General features: G+C 45.2%; 1 protein-coding gene across 2 annotated transcripts in view; it reads left to right on the forward strand.

Annotated features, from left to right (window-relative positions):
• ift43 (intraflagellar transport 43 homolog (Chlamydomonas)) overlaps positions 1-11619 on the forward strand; it is a 198804-nt gene extending 187185 nt beyond the window's left edge. For both annotated transcript variants that reach the window (XM_087989541.1, XM_087989542.1), the window contains exons 7-9: positions 5732-5807; positions 7515-7577; positions 11127-11619. In XM_087989541.1, coding sequence (XP_087845667.1) covers positions 5732-5807; positions 7515-7577; positions 11127-11249 — 262 coding nt within the window. In that variant the 3' untranslated portion in view covers positions 11250-11619. The remainder of the gene's footprint in view (positions 1-5731; positions 5808-7514; positions 7578-11126) is intronic.
• The last annotated feature ends 7510 nt before the right edge of the window (positions 11620-19129 follow it).

Raw genomic sequence — 19129 nt, forward strand, 5'->3', positions numbered from 1 at the left:
TAAACACCAGTATAGAGACAGCTCACTGACTGGGTAAACACCAGTATAGAGACAGCTCACTGCCCAGGTAAACACCAGTATAGAGACAGCTCACTGCCCGGGTAAACACCAGTATAGAGACAGCTCACTGCCTGGGTAAACACCAGTATAGAGACAGCTCACTGACTGGGTAAACACCAGTATAGAGACAGCTCACTGCCCAGGTAAACACCAGTATAGAGACAGCTCACTGCCCGGGTAAACACCAGTATAGAGACAGCTCACTGCCTGGGTAAACACCAGTATAGAGACAGCTTACTGACTGGGTAAACACCAGTATAGAGACAGCTCACTGACTGGGTAAACACCAGTATAGAGACAGCTCACTGCCCGGGTAAACACCAGTATAGAGGCAGCTCACTGACTGGGTAAATACCAGTATAGAGACAGCTCACTGACTGGGTAAACACCAGTATAGAGACAGCTCACTGACTGGGTAAACACCAGTATAGAGACAGCTCACTGACTGGCTAAACACCAGTATAGAGACAGCTCACTGCCTGGGTTATCACTGGTTCTAGCGTGCACATGGTTTGTGGTGGGAATGGGGGTTGTGCGGTGGAGGTTGGGTTCAGTTTAAAGTTCAAGACAGATTCTCCAAAATGATGCTTAAGAACTCATAAATATTTTTAAGATAGTGTATTAATTTATTTAAGAAACTGCAGTTTTGAAATGCTCTGTAATCTAACCAGACAGGAAAGACCAGAATAGCTGAGAAGGGGTTCTCTGGTCCTAGGTCAGAGTGATCCCCATGGGAATCCAAAGTAATAATGAGAGTGCAGGAAAGGGGAAGGGTGGGACCAACAAGACCAGAGAATGGGATGTCAAAGGATGTACAGGATTGGATAAGGGGGAAAGGGTAAGTTTATTATATTTACCAAAGACTCAAAACAATGAATGCCCTTGAGAACGAGAGAAAATGTAGGGGTTGCTTATAAGAGAAATGAGGATAGCAAAGAGGGGATGTGAGAAAACACTGGTGGGTAACATTCAGGACAATCCAAAAGCATTTTAGAAGGATTTTCAGGAGAAGAGAATAACCAGGTAATGGTAGGGATCATTTGCCAAATGAGCTGATGCATTTTAGTCAGAAAGAAACTCGAAGGCAATTCTAACGGTGGTGCAGGAGTAGAGGCATCTGGTGTATATGTGTACAGCTAACAGATAGAAAGAGCAGTTAATGAAGCACACAGTGTCCTCAGCCTTAAAAGACTGGAGGGTAGCCAAGTTGTCCCATTGTTTAAGAAGAGTAGCAGGGATAACCCTGGAAATAACAGACTGTGAGCCTCACATCGGTGGTAGGGAAATTATTGGAAAAGATTCTCAGGGCCAAGGTCTATTTGCTCTCAGAAGCGAATGGACTTATTAGCGACAGACAGTATGGTTTTGTGTGGGGGAGGTCCTGTCTCACTACCTCAATCAGGATTTTTGAGGGAGGAGGGAAAAGCAGTTGATGTTGTCGACATGGACTTCAGTAAAACCTTTGACAAGGTCCCTCATGGCAGACTGGTCCAAAAGGTGAATTCACATGGTATCAGGGGTGAGCTGGCAAGATGGGCACAGAACTGACTTTATCATAGGAGACAGAAGGTACCGATGGAAGGATGCTTTTCGGAATGGAGAGATGTGACTAGTGGAGTTCCACAGTGATCAGTGCTAGGACCTCTGCTGTTCTGATTAGCTGGTCTAATTAGTAAGTTTGTGGATGATACAAAGATTGGTGGAGTTGCAGATAGTGGAGGAGGATTGTCAGAGGATACAGATCAAAGCATTGGCACAAAAATGGTAGATGAGGTTTAATCTGGACAAATGTGAGGTGATGCATTTGGAAGGTCAGGTCCAGGTGGAAATTAGAGTGAATGGCAGAACCCTTAGGCATTATTGATATGCAGAGGGATCTGGGTGTGCTGGTGCAGGTAGGTAAGGTTCAGTAAAAAAGGCATTGGAAGGGGCATTGAGTATAAGGTTAGGCAAGTTATGCTGCAACTTTGTAGAACTTTAGTTAGACCACACTTGGAATATTGCGTACAGTTCTGGTCAGCACACTACCAGAAGGATGTGGATGCTTGGAGAGGGTACAGAGAAGGTTTACCAGGATGTTGCCGGGTCTGGGGGATTTTAGCTATGAGGAAAGGTTGGATAGACTGGGTTTGTGATGTTGTAGATTTGTTTGCTGAGCTGGTGTGGTTTTCTGCAGATGTTTCATCACCTCGCTGGGTGACATTGTCAGTGTGTCTTTGATACAGTGTTGGTGGCCTGTCCTGCCTCCTGTTTATGTGTCTCTGTTTGTTGGTGCTTCCAGTTCTGTATCAGAGTGGCTTGTACACAGGGTCCAGTTCAATGTGCTTATTGAATGAGTTCCTGGTGGAGTGCCAGGCTTCAAGGAATTCACTGGCATGTCTCTGTTGTGTCTGTGCTAGGATGGTTACATTACCCCAGTTGATTTTGTCTCCTTCATTGTCTGTATGGTTGAAAATGAGAGAGTACTGGTCATGTCTGGCAGTGGCGAGCTGGTGTTCAGGCATTTGTATGGGTCGGTGTTCTTCCTGTTTGTCCTAATGTAATGGTTTTCACAGTCTTTGCAGGGTATCTTGTTGATAACATTCATCCAATAAACACATTGAACTGGGCCCCATGTCCCAGCCACTCAGATGCTCAACCAGAATTACCAAGAAACAGGCACATAAATACCAGGTGGGACAGACCACCAACACTGTATTGAAGATGCACTGATGTTACCTAGCGAGGCAACAGAACATCTGCAAAAGAACCACACCAGTTCAGTTAACCAATCTCCGACTTCATCCACAACCTGAGCTACAAATCTTCTCAAAATCTCTGGACTGGGTTTGTTTTCAACTGATGAAGGGCTTTTGCCCGAAACATCTATTTTCCTGCTCCTCAGATGCTGCCTGACCTGCTGTGCTTTTCCAGCACCACTAATCTAGACTCTGGGTTTGTTTTCACTGGAACACAGGAGGTTCAGGGGTGACCTAATGGAAGTTTATAAGATTATGAATGGCATGGATAGAGTGGAAAGCAGGAGGCATTTTCCCAAGGAGTCAATTAGAAGGGGACACAGGTTCAAGGTGCGAGGCGGGGGTGAAGTTTAAAAGAGCTGTGCAAGGCACACGTTTCACACAAAGGGTGGTGTGTGTCTGGAACGTGCCGCCTGAGGAGGTGGTGGGAGCAGACACAATAGCAGCACCTGGATGGATACAGGAATGGGAAGGGAATAGGGGGATATGGGTCCTGTAAGGGAAGACAGTTTTAGCGTGGAAAGGCAGAATGTGTCGGTGCAGGCTTAGAGGGCTGAAGGGCCTGGTCCTGTGCTGCATTGTTCTTTGTTCTTTATTAATAAGGTTGTAGAATGGAAGAGCAGGGAGATGATGTTGAGCTTGTACAAGACACCTGTTAGACCTCAGCTGGAGTATTGCATACAGTTGTGGGTGCCACGTTATAGGAGAGATGTGAATGTATTGAAGAGGTGCAGAAGTGATTTACAAGAATGGTTCCAGGAATAAAAAATTTCAGTGATGGCGATAGAGTAAAGGAGCTTGGACTGTTCTACTTGGAGAGAAAAGGACTAAGAGGATATTTGATAAAGGTTTTCAAAATCATGAGCGGGCTACACAGAGTGAAGATGGATTTTAAGAGCCGTGAGGTTATGCTGCAGTTGTATAGAGCCCTGGTTAGACCACACTTGGAATATTGTGTTCAGTTCTGGTCGTCTCATTATAGGAAGGATGTGGAAGCTTTAGAGAGGGTGCAGAGGAGATTTACCAGGATGCTGCCTGGATTGGAGGGCATGTCTTATGAAGAAAGGTTGAGGGAGCGAGGGCTTTTTTCATTGGAACGAAGAAGGATGAGAGGTGACTTGATAGAGGTGTACAAGATGTGGGGAGGCAGAGATAGAGTGAATAGCCAGAGACTGTTTCCCAGAGCAGAAATGGCTGTCATAAGGGGATATAATTTTAAGGTGTTTGGGGAGATGTCAGAGGTGGGTTCTTTACACACAGAGAGTGGTGGGTGTGTGGAATGCACTGCCAGCAGTGGGAGTAAAGTCAGATACATTAGGGACATTTAAGCGACTCTTGGATAGGCACATGGAAATTAATTTAATGAAGGGTAAGTAGGTTAGTCTGATCTTAGAGTAAGATAAAAAGCCAGCACAATATCAAGGACTGAAGGGCCTGTACTGTGCTATACTGTTCTATGTTATGTGTTAAACTATTCTCATTTATAACAGGAACAAGAATGAGAGGATCATAGGTTTAAAGTGATGTGCAAATGAATCAGCCTCGATGATTCGGAGGTTGGGGAGCACGTGTAGGCTGTCACAGTTTGAGGATGACACTAAGATGAGTGTAGAGCAAAGTGTGCAGAAGGACATCGATACATTGAGTGAGTGGGCAAAGGTCTGACAGATGGAATACAGTGTTCATAAATGTGAAGTCATCCAATTTGGTAGGAGTAACAGTAAAAAAGATTATTACTTAAATGTTGAAAAATTGCAGCACGCTGTTATGCAGGGGGACCTGGGGGTTCTTGTGGAGTACAGAGGATCAGGGGGACCTTGGTGTACAGGTCCATAGATCTTTCAAGGCAGCAGGATAGCTTAATAAGGTGGTGAAGAAGGCATATGGGCTATTTGCCTTTATCATTAAGGCATTGAATATAAGAGCAAGGAGGATATGATGGAGCTGTATATAACATCAGTTTGGTCACAGCTGGAGTACTGCATGCAGTTCTGATCCCACACTATAGGAAGGATTTGATGACACTTGAGGGGATCTGATTGAGGTGTACGGAGGCAGGGGAGATGGGGAGAAAACTTACCCCAGTGAAAGGGGACTATAACCTGGGGACACCATTTTATGGTAACAAGCAGAAGCTTTGGTAAGGACTTGAAAAAAAAAAGTTTCACCTAGAGAGTGATGGGGATCTGGAACTCATTGCCTACAAGAGTGTTAGATGCAGAATCACTCGATATTGCAGAACAAAGAGCACTTTTTACAAGGCTATGAGCAAGGGCTGCAAAATGAGATTGGAAAAGATGGATTTTTGATGATTGGCAGGAATACAGGAGGCTGAAGGGTTTCTTTTTGTGCTGCCAAACATGATGCCCCTCAATGCCTCCTACATTTATGAGGTGTATAATGTCTTGGAGCTGGCTCAAGCATCATCCAGTCAAGAAACAAAAAAAATTAGTTCGCTTTCCAATTAGCTGGGCAGGGAGAGCATTGAGAGAATGGGATCTGTTTCAATGACCAGTGGAGGGAGCACGGCTTTGTGATGAGATGAAGCTGGGAGACCATCCAGTGAAACCTGAGGGGACCTGTCAACCATGGCTCAGACTTGTCAGGTGTTGGAATGGGAGACTGGTGGGACAGAGGTGGAATGGGATAGGACAGAGTAGGAATGGGCGGAGTGGGATGGGGGGGAGTGGGATAGAGTGGAGTAGGGCAGACTGGAATGGGATAGGGCAGAGTGGGATAGGGTGGAGTGGGATAGAGTGGAATGGGATATGAGGCTAATATGGGATTGAGATAAGGAAGGTGGGTTAGAATTGGATTGGGATTATGACAGAAACCTTGGACAGGGTCACAGGGCTTGACAGCTGGACAGGGAAATTGGGAGCAGTAGTTTAAGGGAGTGACGATTGAGGTTGAACTTGTGTCTGTTTTCTCAGCATTCAGGTGAACCGAGTAATGACGTATCGAGACCTGGACAATGACTTAATGAAGTATGGAGCTTTCCAGACACTGGTGAGTGTCAGCACCTCCCACAGTGCACGGGAGTGTGCGACAGGCAAACACTATTCCAATTCTATTCTGACCAGTCTCTGAGCTTCCACACAAAATATACCCGAATGTACCGAAGCACTGTGTGTACCTAACTCACACCGGGGCCTATTCACCAAACAGCCTTTTGTTTTCATTCCTTCAGAAGATGAGGGCATCTCTGGCTGGGCCAGAATTTACTATCTGTCCTTCATCAGCATAGAGACGATGGTGGTGAGCTGTTTTCTTGATCTATTGTCAACCTTGGTGTGCAGTTCAGCTCCCACAGTGTTAGGGAGGGTATTCCACGATGACAGTGAAGGAACAGTGATGTATTTCCAATTCAGAATGGTAAGTGGCTTGGTGGGGAACATGCAGAGGGTGGTGTTCCCATCTACCTGCCACCTTCTCCTTGTAGACGGCTTACCGACCTGTATTAGCTCCTAATCCACGATGTTTCAGTTTGATATTCCCTGGTTTCAGGTGAACCAAGTAATGACCTATCGAGACCCAGACCCAGACTGCTTTCACATGTCTCCATGGTTCCCCTCCCCACCTCTTGTAGTCGTCTCTAGCCCCACAATCCCCCAGGATATGGCTGCTGCTCCCATTTGGCCTCTGATTTTCTTTACACAGCCAATGGTGACCATGCCTTCGCTGCTCGGAACCTCAGTTGCAAATTCCTTGCCTCAACGCCCTATATCTCCACCTCTCTATCCTCTTCTATGACACATCTTAATACTAAACACTTGAACTGATCTAATGGCCGTCCAATATCTCACCATAGAGCTTGGTATGAAATAGGGTTCACAAACACTTCTCTGAAACCCTTCGGGATGTCTGACCATGTTAGTGCATGAAGTAACTGCAACTTGTTAGCATGTGCTTTGTAACTGGTCTGTCTCTCTGAGTGTGGGGAACTGTGCCGTCTGTCTGTGTGTTTCTATCAGGATGTGTGTTTTGTAACTGGGCTGTGTCCCTGAGTGTGGGAAACTGAGCTGTCTGTGTGTTTCTATCAGGGTGTGTGCTTTGTAACTGGTCTGTCTCTCTGAGTGTGGGGAACTGTGCTGTCTGTCTGTGTGTTTCTATCAGGGTGTGTGTTTTGTAACTGGGCTGTGTCCCTGAGTGTGGGAAACTGAGCTGTCTGTGTGTTTCTATCAGGGTGTGTGCTTTGTAACTGGTCTGTCTCTCTGAGTGTGGGGAACTGTGCTGTCTGTCTGTGTGTTTCTATCAGGGTGTGTGTTTTGTAACTGGGCTGTGTCCCTGAGTGTGGGAAACTGAGCTGTCTGTGTGTTTCTATCAGGGTGTGTGCTTTGTAACTGGTCTGTCTCTCTGAGTGTGGGGAACTGTGCTGTCTGTCTGTGTGTTTCTATCAGGGTGTGTGTTTTGTAACTAGGCTGTGTCTCTGAATGTGGGGAACTGAGCTGACTGTCTGTGTGTTTCTATCAGAATGTGTTTTATAACTGGGCTGTGTCGCTGAGTGTGGGGAACTGAGCTGTCTGTCTGTGTGTTTCTATCAGGGTGTGTGTTTTGTAACTGGGCTGTGTCTCTGAGTGTGGGGAACTGAGCTGTCTGTCTGTGTGTTTCTATCAGGGTGTGTGTTTTGTAACTGTTTCTATCAGGGTGTGTGTTTTGTAACTGGGCTGTCTCTCTGAGGGATGGGAATCTGAGCTGTCTGTGTGTTTCTATCAGGATGGTGATATTGACCTGAAGCTGCTGAGCCGTGTGCTGTCAGCCGAGCAGGACGTCAGGGAGGTGAGGCTGAGGAACACCGCGGATGTAAATGCTCCCGTTAGCAGCAACAGTGAGTAGGCAGGTAGAAGTCTGGCCCAGGGAGGGAACGTCAGCTTCAGATTCAACCAACAGGCTGGATGATGTGGGCAGCCCCAGGACCTGCCCCTGAGAACCTATCCTAGTGAAGACACTGGGAAATAATCCCTCGATTCCTTCAGCAACATGAACACGGGAATGAGGAGCAGGAAAAGGCCATTTTCCCCTCAAGCCTGTTGTGCCATTCCATATGAGCATGGCTGCTCCGGCTCTGTCTACTATTCCTCATTCTCACCTGGTCCCGGAAACCATTTGACCCCCTTGTCCCTGAGCTACAAATCTTCTCAAAACTCACTACCCCCTTGTCACTCAATAATGAAACAACTTCTACCTCCAAGTCATTCAGTGAACCAGAATTCACCGATCGCTGCAAAAGAAAATTCCAAACACTCAAAATACTCTGAAAAAAGCATCTCCTCAGTTCCGCCTTTCTAGCTGAGAGACAATGGCCCTAGTCGAATCACTGGACTGTTAATCCAGAGACTCCTCTGGGGACCTGGGTTCGAATCCCAGCCTGGCAGATGGTGGAGTTTGAATTCAGTAAATATCTGGAATTAAGAGTCTATTGACTACTATAAACCCACCTGGCTCACTAATGTCCTTTAGGGAAGGAAACTACCATCCTTACCTGGTCTGGCCTACATGTGACTCCAGACCCACAGCAATGTGACTGACTCTCAACTGCCCTCTGAGCAATTAAGGATGGGCAATAAATACTGCTTAGCCACCAACATCCTCAGCCTCATAAAGATTTTTTTCAAAATGACTCCTTACTTTTGAAAATATGAAATTCATGGGGGCCCAGTGTAGAGGTAGCTTTACTCTGTATCTAACCCCGTGCTGTCCCTGTCCTGGGAGTGTTTGATGGGGATAGTGTAGAGGGAGCTTTACTCTGTATCTAACCCCATGCTGTCCCTGTCCTGGGAGTGTTTGATGGGGATAGTGTAGAGGGAGCTTTACTCTGTATCTAACCCCATGCTGTCCCTGTCCTGGGAGTGTTTGATGGGGGATAGTGTAGAGAGAGCTTTACTCTGTACCTAACCCCATGCTGTCCCTGCCCTGGGAGTGTTTGATGGGGTTGACAGTGTAGAGGGAGCTTTACTCTGTATCTAATCCCATGCTGTCCCTGTCCTGCGAGTGTTTGATGGGGGGGACAGAGTGGAGTGAGCTTTACTCTGTATCTAACCCCATGCTGTCCCTGTCCTGGGAATATTTGATGGGGATAGTGTAGAGGTAGCTTTACTCTGTATCTAACCCCGTGCTGTCCCTGTCCCTGTCCTTGGGAGTGTTTGATGGGGGACAGTGTAGAGGGAGCTTTACTCTGTATCTAACCCCGTGCTGTCCCTGGGAGTGTTTGACGGGGGACAGTGTAGAGGGAGCTTTACTAACTCCGTGTTGTCCCTGCCCTGGGAGTGTTTGATGGGGATAGTGTAGAGGGAGCTTTACTCTGTATCTAACCCCGTGCTGCCCCTGTCCTGGGAGTGTTTGATGGGGATAGTGTAGAGGGAGCTTTACTCTGTATCTAACCCCGTGCTGTCCCTATCTTGGGAGTGTTTGTTGGGGGACAGTGTGGAGGGAGCTTTACTCTATCTCACCCCGTGCTGTCGCCCTGTCCTGGGAGTGTTTGTTGGGGGACAGTGTGGAGGGAGCTTTACTCTGTATCTCACCCCGTGAGGTCCCTATCCTGGGAGTGTTTGTTGGGGTTGAAACTTTATTGCTGGAACAGCACAGCAGGTCAGGCAGCATCCAGGGAACACGAGATTCGACGTTTCGGGCACAGGCCCTTCTTCAGGAATGAGCAGAGAGTGTTCAGCAGGAGAAGATAAAAGGTAGGGAGGAGGGACTTGGAGGAGGGGCGTTGGAAATGTGATAGGTGGAAAGAGGTCAAGGTGAGGGTGATAGGTCGGAGTAGGATGGAGGCGGAGAGGTCAAGGAGAAGACTGCAGGTCAGGAAGGCGGTGCCGGGCTGGAGGGATCCGGCTGAGACAAGGTGGGGGGAGGGGGGATGAAGAAACTGGTGAAGTCCAAGTTCATCCCCTGTGGTTGGAGGGTTCCCAGTCGGAAGATAAGACGCTCCTCCTCCGACCGTCGGGTTGTTGTGGTTTGGCGGTGGATGAGTCCAATGACCTGCATATCCTCGGTGGAGTGGGAGGGGGAGTTGAAATGCTGTGCTACAGGGTGGTTGGGTTGGTTCGTCCGGGTGGCCCAGAGGTGCTCTCTGAATCGCTCCGCAAGTAGGCGGCCTGTCTCCCCAATATAGAGGAGGCCACACCGGCTGCAGCGGATGCAGTAGATGATGTGGGTGGAGGTGCAGGTGAATCTGTGGCGGATATGGAAGTTTCCCTTGGGGCCTTGGAGAGAAGTGAGGGGGGAGGTGTGGGCGCAAGTGTTGCACCTCCTGCGGTTGCAGGGGAAGGTGCCGGGAGTGGTGGTTGGGTCGGTGGGGGGTGTGGATCTGACAAGGGAGTCGCGGAGGGAGTGGTCTTTACGGAAAGCTGATAGGGGAGGGGAGGGAAATATATCCTTGGTGCTGGGGTCTGTTTGGAGGTGGCGGAAGTGACGGCGGATGATGCGCTGTACATGGAGATTGGTGGGGTGGTAGGTGAGGACCAGTGGGGTTCTGTCCTGGTGGCGGTTGGAGGGGCGGGGCTCAAGGTCGGAGGAGCGGGAAGTGGAGGAGATGCGGTGGAGGGCACCGTCGACCACGTCGGGGGGGAAATTGCGGTCCTTGAAGAAGGAGGCCATCTGTGTTGTACGTATTTTGAACTGGTCCTCCTGGGAGCAGATGCGGCGGAGACGAAGGAATTGGGAGAATGGGATGGCGTTTTTACAGGGGGCAGGATGGGAGGAGGTGTAGTCCAGGTAGCTGTGGGAGTCGGTTGGTTTGTAGTAGATGTCCGTGTTGATTCGGTCGCCTGAGATAGAAACAGAAAGGTCTAGGAAGGGGAGGGAGGAGTCCGAGACTGTCCAGGTGAATTTGAGGTCGGGGTGGAAGGTGTTAGTGTAGTGGATGAACTGTTCAACCTCCTCGTGGGAGCACGAGGTAGCGCCGATACAGTCATCAATGTAGCGAAGGAAAAGATGGGGGGTGGGGCCAGTGTAGTTGCGGAAGATGGATTGTTCCACATACCCTACGAAGAGGCAGGCATAGCTGGGGCCCATGCGGGTGCCCATGGCTACTCCTTTTGTTTGGAGAAAGTGGGAGGATTGGAAAGAAAAGTTGTTCAGGGTGAGGACCAGTTCGGTCAGTCGAAGGAGGGTGTCGGTGGAAGGGTACTGGGTGGTACGGTGGGAAAGGAAGAAGCAGAGTGGAGGGAGCTTTACTCTATCTCACCCCGTGCTGTCGCCCTGCGCTGGGATTTGTGGTGACAGTGGGAGTGGAGATTGCTTGCTTCGATCAGCCAAGAATGCACTGATGAAATGCAGGCTTTGCTAATACGGATTGTTGCTGTGCCCTGTTTTGCCTTTGAGCAGGAGGATGAATCATGGAGCTGGGATCATTTGTTCACTGAGGTATCCTCTGAGCTCCTGACTGAGTCGGAGGATGGGGCTGGCCAAGATGAGGATGAAGCAAAGCTGCTGTCTGCACCAGCCTGACAGAACCAGGAACCACACTGTGCACCTCTCAGCCCACCCTCATCATGGGTTGATGGTCCTTTGTTTGTCTCGGATGTTAATATCGGGAAGTCACACAACACCAGGTTATAGTCCAACAGCTTTATTTGAAATCACAAGCTTTCAGAACGCTGCTCCTTCATCAGGTGACCTGACTTCACTTGACAAACACATGAAGAAGGGACAGCTCTCCGAAAGCTTGTGATTTTCAGATAAACCTGTTGGATGATAATCTGATGTCATGTGACTTCTGACCTTGTCCACCCCAGTCCAACACCGGCCCGTCCATATCCTGGATGTTAATGTGAAATTTCCAGAGCATGTAAAATAGAGCTTGTTTCCATAACTCTTATATTTCCATGTTTGTCTTTGTTATCTATCAGCGTGATGATGAGTGACAGGGCAGGCTGAGTGTGAACATTTAGCCTTTGATTCAGGCAGCTCTGGGAGTGGTGTTAGCTAACATTCCCTCGAAGCCGTGTCGCTGTATGTGTGTGCAGCCACTCTGAGGGTCTGTGCACTGTCACTGGCCCTGCTCATGTTGGTACCAACACTGACTCTCAGTTCAGGGGGTCACAACCCTCCATGGACCTGGTAGGTTCTCACAGGAATACTGGTTCCCTACTCACAGGCTCCTTCTTATATTCACACACCCTGTCATGCTCTCTTTCATACACACAGTTTGACATGCATATACACCTTTTCTTACATACATACATTCCACACCACACTTCCTCTTGCACATACGCACACCCCCTCTAACACACGCATTCACTCTCCTCCACACACAAACACACAGTAACACACTCACTTCTATACAGAAGTGCACACCCACCCCCCTCCCACACACAAATACACATACGCATACACACACACATGTAATCTTACACACTCTCACACATGTTCCCTGTTAATGCATTGAACTGTTAATCCCACCATTTCTATTTCAAGGTTTTAAAACCTCATTACAATCTCAGCTCCTCAGCACCAACGCTCTAAGGATACAAATTAAACTTGGAAAATGACTAACCATGTCTTCATCTCATAAAAATATGAATCAAACTTCAAGTTATACATTGCTTTTAATACCTGTTTATAAAAATCAAGAAAAATCCAGTTGATCAATGACTGCCCCTAGTGCACTCACCAGGAAAAGTGATGATGACTGTTGTCAACCATGCCCTGTCAGACCAGACACAAAAGTGAGACTTACTCAGCACCTGCTCAGCAATAACCTGCTCAGTGACCCCCAGTTTGGGTTCCCCCAGGGCCACTCAGCTCCTGACCTCATTACAGCCTTGGGTCAAACATGGACAAAAGAGCTGGATTCCAGAGGGGAGGGGAGAGGGACAGCCCTTGACATCACGACTGCATTACACCGAGTGTGGCATCAAGGAGCCTGAGTGAAACTCTGTTGGGAATCAGGAGAAACCTCTCCACTGGTTAGGATCATACCTAATAAAGGAATATTATTGTGATTGTAGAAGCAATTTGTTCTTCCCAATTGCTGTGGGTGTTCCTCAGGACAGTGACCTTGGGGCAACCATTTCCTGTTGCTTTTTCAACAACTTCTGTCCAACACAAGGTCAGAAGTGGGCACCTTTATTGATGTTACACAATGTTCAGTATCATTCGCAAATCACAACCACGGAGCATAACCAGAACAGAACAAATAGGCAAAGGCTGAGTAATAAATGTTTCCAAAAACAAGGTGTCCTGGAAAGATAGGGAAGAAACGAAAGAAAGGAGGTGTGAAGGCAGTATTGACCGAAGGAACATCTTGCAGTTCTGAAGAGAGTGGCTGTCCCATAGGGGTGAAGGACAGAATTGATTAGATTAGAGCTAAGGAGCAAACATTACACTGCAGAGTGCATTCTGCAAACCATCACCGGGTGGTGAAAATAGAAAGGAACACATCTGCTGCAAAACTGGTTACCAGAGAAGATTTTCGTTGAAATTGTTCAGTCATCGATAATTAAAAACATACTGTTGCATTCTGCCCCTTACAGTAATAGCCAACGGGCCATTTGCTTTGTAATTGCTCGCTGCACCTGCAATCTGACTGTTTCAAGGCCACCTGAACATTTAATGCTTCCTCACCATTTAAAAATAATTTGCTTGTATCTGTTCTACCAAAGTGAATAACCGTATATTTTCTCACATTATTCTGCATCCATCAACCTTGTTTCTTGTTCACTTGGACCTGTCTGTTTCTCTTTGCAAACTCCTTGTGTCCTCTTTGAGTTTCTGCTAACTTTGTGTAATTAGGCAGCCTGACTTGCTGTGTTCTCCCAGCCTCCTGCTTGCCTACCTTGGATTCCAGCATCGGCAGGGTTTCTTTCTCTCTAGTTTTGTACAATCAGCAAACTCAAGTGTTTGAAATGTTGACCCTTCATCTAAATAATGAATGAAGATTGGATGTGACTGATACTGTAGCACTGAGCAATGTGGCAGTCCATTCATAACACATCTACCTGACAACTGTTTAGTGTGCTTTATACAAGCGTATATTATGCTAGAATATTACTCTAAACTCCACAAGCCTTTGTATCACACATTTTAACATGATTTAATGTCATTTGAAAATCCAAGTACATTTACTAGTTACCTTTATTTACCTTATTGGTTACATCCTCCAAGAAACTTTAAGTAGAACAGTCAAGCATGAAGTTCCTTTTTGTGAAACTACATGAACTCTCCCTAATTGGACTATGGGCTCGGTGTCCTGATACTAAAACACTTTCTTAATAAGAGATGCCAGTATTTTTCCAACACCTGACATCGGGCTAACTGGCCTGTACTCCCCTGATTTTACTTTCTCTCCTTTCTTACACAATAATCTAGCATTTACTACTTTCTAACGCACTGGGATTTTGGAAGATCATGACAGATGGATCAAACCCCAGGCTGTCACCTGCCTGGCCAAGAGGATTGGTCAGCTTTTGATCCCATTAATTCTCCAGCACTTTTTCTTTCAAATTTCTTCTCTCTCATTGGGCCTTGGTTACCTAGTCATACTGCCGCTAATCCAAAATTACCCCTGGGAAAGTACTACCTGGTAAAGTTCCACTTCATCAGAAATAAAAACGGAAAGTGCTCAGGTGTTCTGGCAGGATCTGTAGCGAGGGAAACAGTTCACATCATCTCCCATATGAGTCTTCTTCAGATCCATCTTCAACAGGGCAGGAACTGAACTGGAAAGGATAGACTGGGGAGGGGGTCAGTACAGACTCGATGGGCTGAATGGCCTCTCAGCACTGTAGGAATTCTCTGATTGACACCCGGACTCTGCGTATATCTTTACCAAAGAGGAAGATGCTTCCCAGACCATGATAGCAGAGCGGGAAATTCTGTCACTAGAATGGTGTAAAATTAATAAGGAGCTAGTATTGGGTAGACTTTTGGTACATTGACAAGGTTCTGGGACCAGACGGAATGCATCCAAGGATTTTGAAGGAAACGAAAGTAGGAGTTGCAAAGGCACTGACATGAACTTAAAGTCTTCCAGGAGTTGGGAGAGATCCCAGAAAACTGGAGAATTGCAGACATTAAGCGTTGTTCAAGAAAGATTGTAAGGATAATCCCAGCAATCATGGACCAGTTAGTTTAACTTAAGTGGTGGGGATACTTCTAGAAATAACTATAGAATCACTATAGAATTAGTAATCACATGAAAAAATGTAGGTTGATTATGAAGAGCCAGCAAGGATTTCTAAAGGGAACATTGTGGTTAACTTGGGTTTTTTCAGAGGTTACAGAAAGACTCAATGAGTAATAACACTGTTGAAGTTGTTTGCATGGATTTCCAGAAGACATTTGATTCAGTGCCCTCCAATAGACTTGTGAGGAAAGTTATAACTCCCAGTATAACAGGGCCTGTGCCAAAATGGAGGAATATTGGCTGAGTGATAGGAAACAGAGAGTCATGGTCAATGGATAGTTCTCAGGCTGGCGGATGGTTTGTACTGGTGTTCCCCAGGGTCAGTATTGGGACCTTTGACTTCCCTAATATCTAGGTGACAGTTTCAGAGTTTGCAGATGGCACTAAATTTGGAGGAATTGCTGACTGAAGAATAAGATGGGGACTCCGAAAAGGGTTGGTGGAGTGAGCAGTTAGGAGGCAGATAAGGTTCACTGCAAAGAAGTGAAGATATGTTTGGGTCAGAAGAACATTGAAAGACAACATAAAATAGGGGGTTTAGTTGTAAAGGGGGTGCAGGAGCAGAGGGAGCTGGGCATTGATGTGCACAGATCATTGAAGGTGGGAGAGAGCAGTAAATAAAGCACACAGTGTCCTCAGCTTTATTCATAGGGGCATGATGGTGAGCTTCATAAAATCATAGTGTCATACAGTATAGACACAGGCCCTTCAGCCCACCATGGCTATGCTGACCAACAAATACCAAACTATACTAATCTCATTTTGCTTGGTCCATAGTCTATTGTGCCCTCGTATTCAAAATGCTCATCCAGATGTTTCTGAAATATTGGGAGTGTACTTGCCTCCACCACCCTCTCAGGCAGCACTTTCCACATTTCTACCACCCTCTGGGTGAAAACATTTTCTTCTCCGTTCTCCTCTAAACTATTTACTCCTGACTTAAACCTGTGCCATCTTCGACATGTCTGACATTCTCACAATCTACTCTTTATGAGCTTTCCAATACCATCGACTGAGAGAAGGAGAGGAACTTGCAATTTCCGGCAGTGACTTTCTGAATAGGTAAGTGTCAGTAAGGAGGTGATGGCCTAGTGGGATTATTACCAGATGATTAATCCAGAGACCTGGGTAATGGTCTAGGGTCCTGCCTTCAAATCCCACCCTGGCAGCTGGTGGAATTTGAACTCAGTATAAATCTGCAATTAAAACAATGAAACTGTTGTTGATTGTCAGCAAATGCCCATCTGGTTCACCAATGTCATTTCAGGGAGGCAATTGTCATGCATACCTGGTCTGGCCTACATGTGACTCCAGACCCACACTGAAGTGGTTGATCTTACCTGTCCCCTGGGTAGTGAATACAGGCCTTGCCAGTGGGACCCTCACCCTGTGATTGAATAAAGACCACTGCGAGTCTGAGGAATCACAGATATTTTCCAGCAATTAAAGCAATAGACCACATCTCGATGGCTTCCTGCAAACTACTAATGTCCTTCAGAGAAGGAAACTTCCATTCTTACCTGGTCTGGCCTACATGTGACTCCAGACCCACAGCAATGTGGTTAACTCTCAATTGCCCGCAGAGCAATTTGGGATGGGCAATAAATACTGGCCTAAACTGCAACATCCTCATCCCTTGAATGAATTTTTTAAAAGCTTTACTGTGACCAGGAACTGGGTCTATACCCATCTTGATAAATGGATATATTTGTTTATCTCTGTGAAGATATCCTATTGGTTACTTTGCACTTAAAACTGTCAAAGGTTCAACAGCTTTCAGTTTGTGTTGCAGCAATAAATATTCAACAATCATCAATTAATATTCATCAATCATCAATTAATATTTAACAATCATCAATAAATATTCAACAATCATCAATTAATATTCAACAATCATCAACTAATATTCAACAATCATCAACTAATATTCAACAATCATCAATTAATATTTAACAATCATCAATAAATATTCAACAATCATCAATTAATATTTAACAATCATCAACTAATATTCAACAATCATCAATTAATATTCAACAATCATCAATTAATATTTAACAATCATCAATAAATATTCAACAATCATCAATTAATATTCAACAATCATCAACTAATATTCAACAATCATCAATTAATATTCAACAATCATCAATTAATATTTAACAATCATCAATAAATATTCAACAATCATCAACTAATATTCAACAATCATCAACTAATATTCAACAATCATCAATTAATATTCAACAATCATCAATTAATATTTAACAATCATCAATAAATATTCAACAATCATCAATTAATATTCAACAATCATCAACTAATATTCAACAATCATCCATTAATATTCAACAATCATCAATTAATATTTAACAATCATCAATAAATATTCAACAATCATCAATTAATATTCAACAATCATCAACTAACATTCAACAATCATCAATTAATATTCAACAATCATCAATTAAAAATACCTCGATACAAACTGAGTATCATACAGAGATCAAAATCTGAATGAAAATCACTGGTACCAACCTTCCAGAAAAGGTGAAGCGATCTGATCATTTGATTGATCAAAGAATTGTCAAAGATAAAAAGCACAATTCATACAAAAACTTAGAAAATAGGTCATTCAGCCCTTCAAGCCTGCTCCTAATTCCTAAGACTTGGGTCTGTTTCCGTGCTGTACATCTCTATGACTCTGTAGCTTCAGGATTGGCCGCCAAATGAAAGGCAGAGCAGATTTACAAATGGGTACAACATCAGAGCCTGTGTTACATCGGTGCAGATCAAATGGGAACAACATCAGAGCCTGTGTTACATAGGTGCAGATCAATATGAAACAAATTACGTTTGCCAACTCCCTAAGGTTTTTTGTTTATATTCCACTTCAAGGTGTGATGATGCTGTCACTTTAACAAGATTACTTTGTCCTTGGATTTATTTTAAGAGAGGTTGTAAAGACAGAGGTGCTGAAATGTCTGGGGTGATTCTAGTTTATCAATGGCAGGGGCGTGGCCAGTTCTCCCGGTTCAGTTTTTTTCTAGTTTGGTTTACCTGTAGCAGAGAAGCTGCTTGCAGTGAAGAAAGATTTCAAGCTTCAGCAGATGGTTCCTGACTAGCTTCCTCTCTGAAATCTCTGGATGCTGTTCCCTCCTGCCTTTAAGAATCTGTTTTTGAATTTATCTTTTTGCCAAGGGGTGTGTCTATGGAATGTTACTGGATTGGAACAGCTCCTTAGTTAAGTTGCTGTGTCGAGTCAGTTAAATTTTCCAATAGTTAAATTATTTTAAATTCCCTTCTCTTGCTGTTAGTGTTTCAACTGTAGTTGTTTAAATGAATTCTGTTTTGCTTAAAGCCGAGTGGTCTGACCAGCTCCATCGCACCTGGAATATCCACACCACATCTGCCTTTAAACTAAGAAAACGTTAGCGTCTCGGCCAGTGCCTTAAAATATTTTGAGGGGGTCTGGCCTGATCCATGACAAAGGACAAACAGAGACACTTGTGACATCAAGCTTCACTAGAGACATCAATTGCCATGAGGTTATAGAGAATTCCATGGATGGCCTTTCTGTTCTGTTTGGATCACAAAGAAATGGGAACTTACAGCAGCTCATCTGCAACAGAATTGTCATTGGCCACTAGGATAAATCAACCACTGATCTTCAATCAATCAGGGATCGAACTCTTTTGAGTCAGTATGACTTCTTCTGAAAATGTGATGGAGTCGAATTGGAATAGAAACATTAATTCTGTTTCTCTCAACACAGACAGAGCCAGATCTGCTGAGGCTGTATGTAAGAATGTTTCGCTGACTCTAACATTGACTCATTGTCAAGTAATTTCCTTTAAAATGCTGCGATTGATGATCTGTGCTCATGGAGCTGTCCATCAAAGACCAGAGCCAATCAGTATTGATGTTCCCTTTGCAGTGATCCCAAACTCTGTAATCTGTGTCCCAAAGGACAGTGAGGGGGAGCAGTGAATGTATCGGACACACACACACACACACAAACAAACACATACAGAATAACATGTTCATCGCGCTCAAGTACACCATTTCCTACTTTAACCTTGTCTACAAAACTGGTTTTCTTCCAGTTGGAATTTTATGTACAAGGTCATGAGCGATTTCAAGATACTGATGAAAATTTTAATATTTAAGGCGTTGAGGGACCAGGGCCCAATGAAGGTCA

The sequence above is a fragment of the Chiloscyllium plagiosum genome, unplaced genomic scaffold (genome assembly GCF_037043375.1).
Source record: "Chiloscyllium plagiosum isolate Xiang-an unplaced genomic scaffold, Cpla_swu_hap1 HiC_scaffold_8, whole genome shotgun sequence".
Taxonomy (NCBI): Eukaryota; Metazoa; Chordata; class Chondrichthyes; order Orectolobiformes; family Hemiscylliidae; genus Chiloscyllium; species Chiloscyllium plagiosum.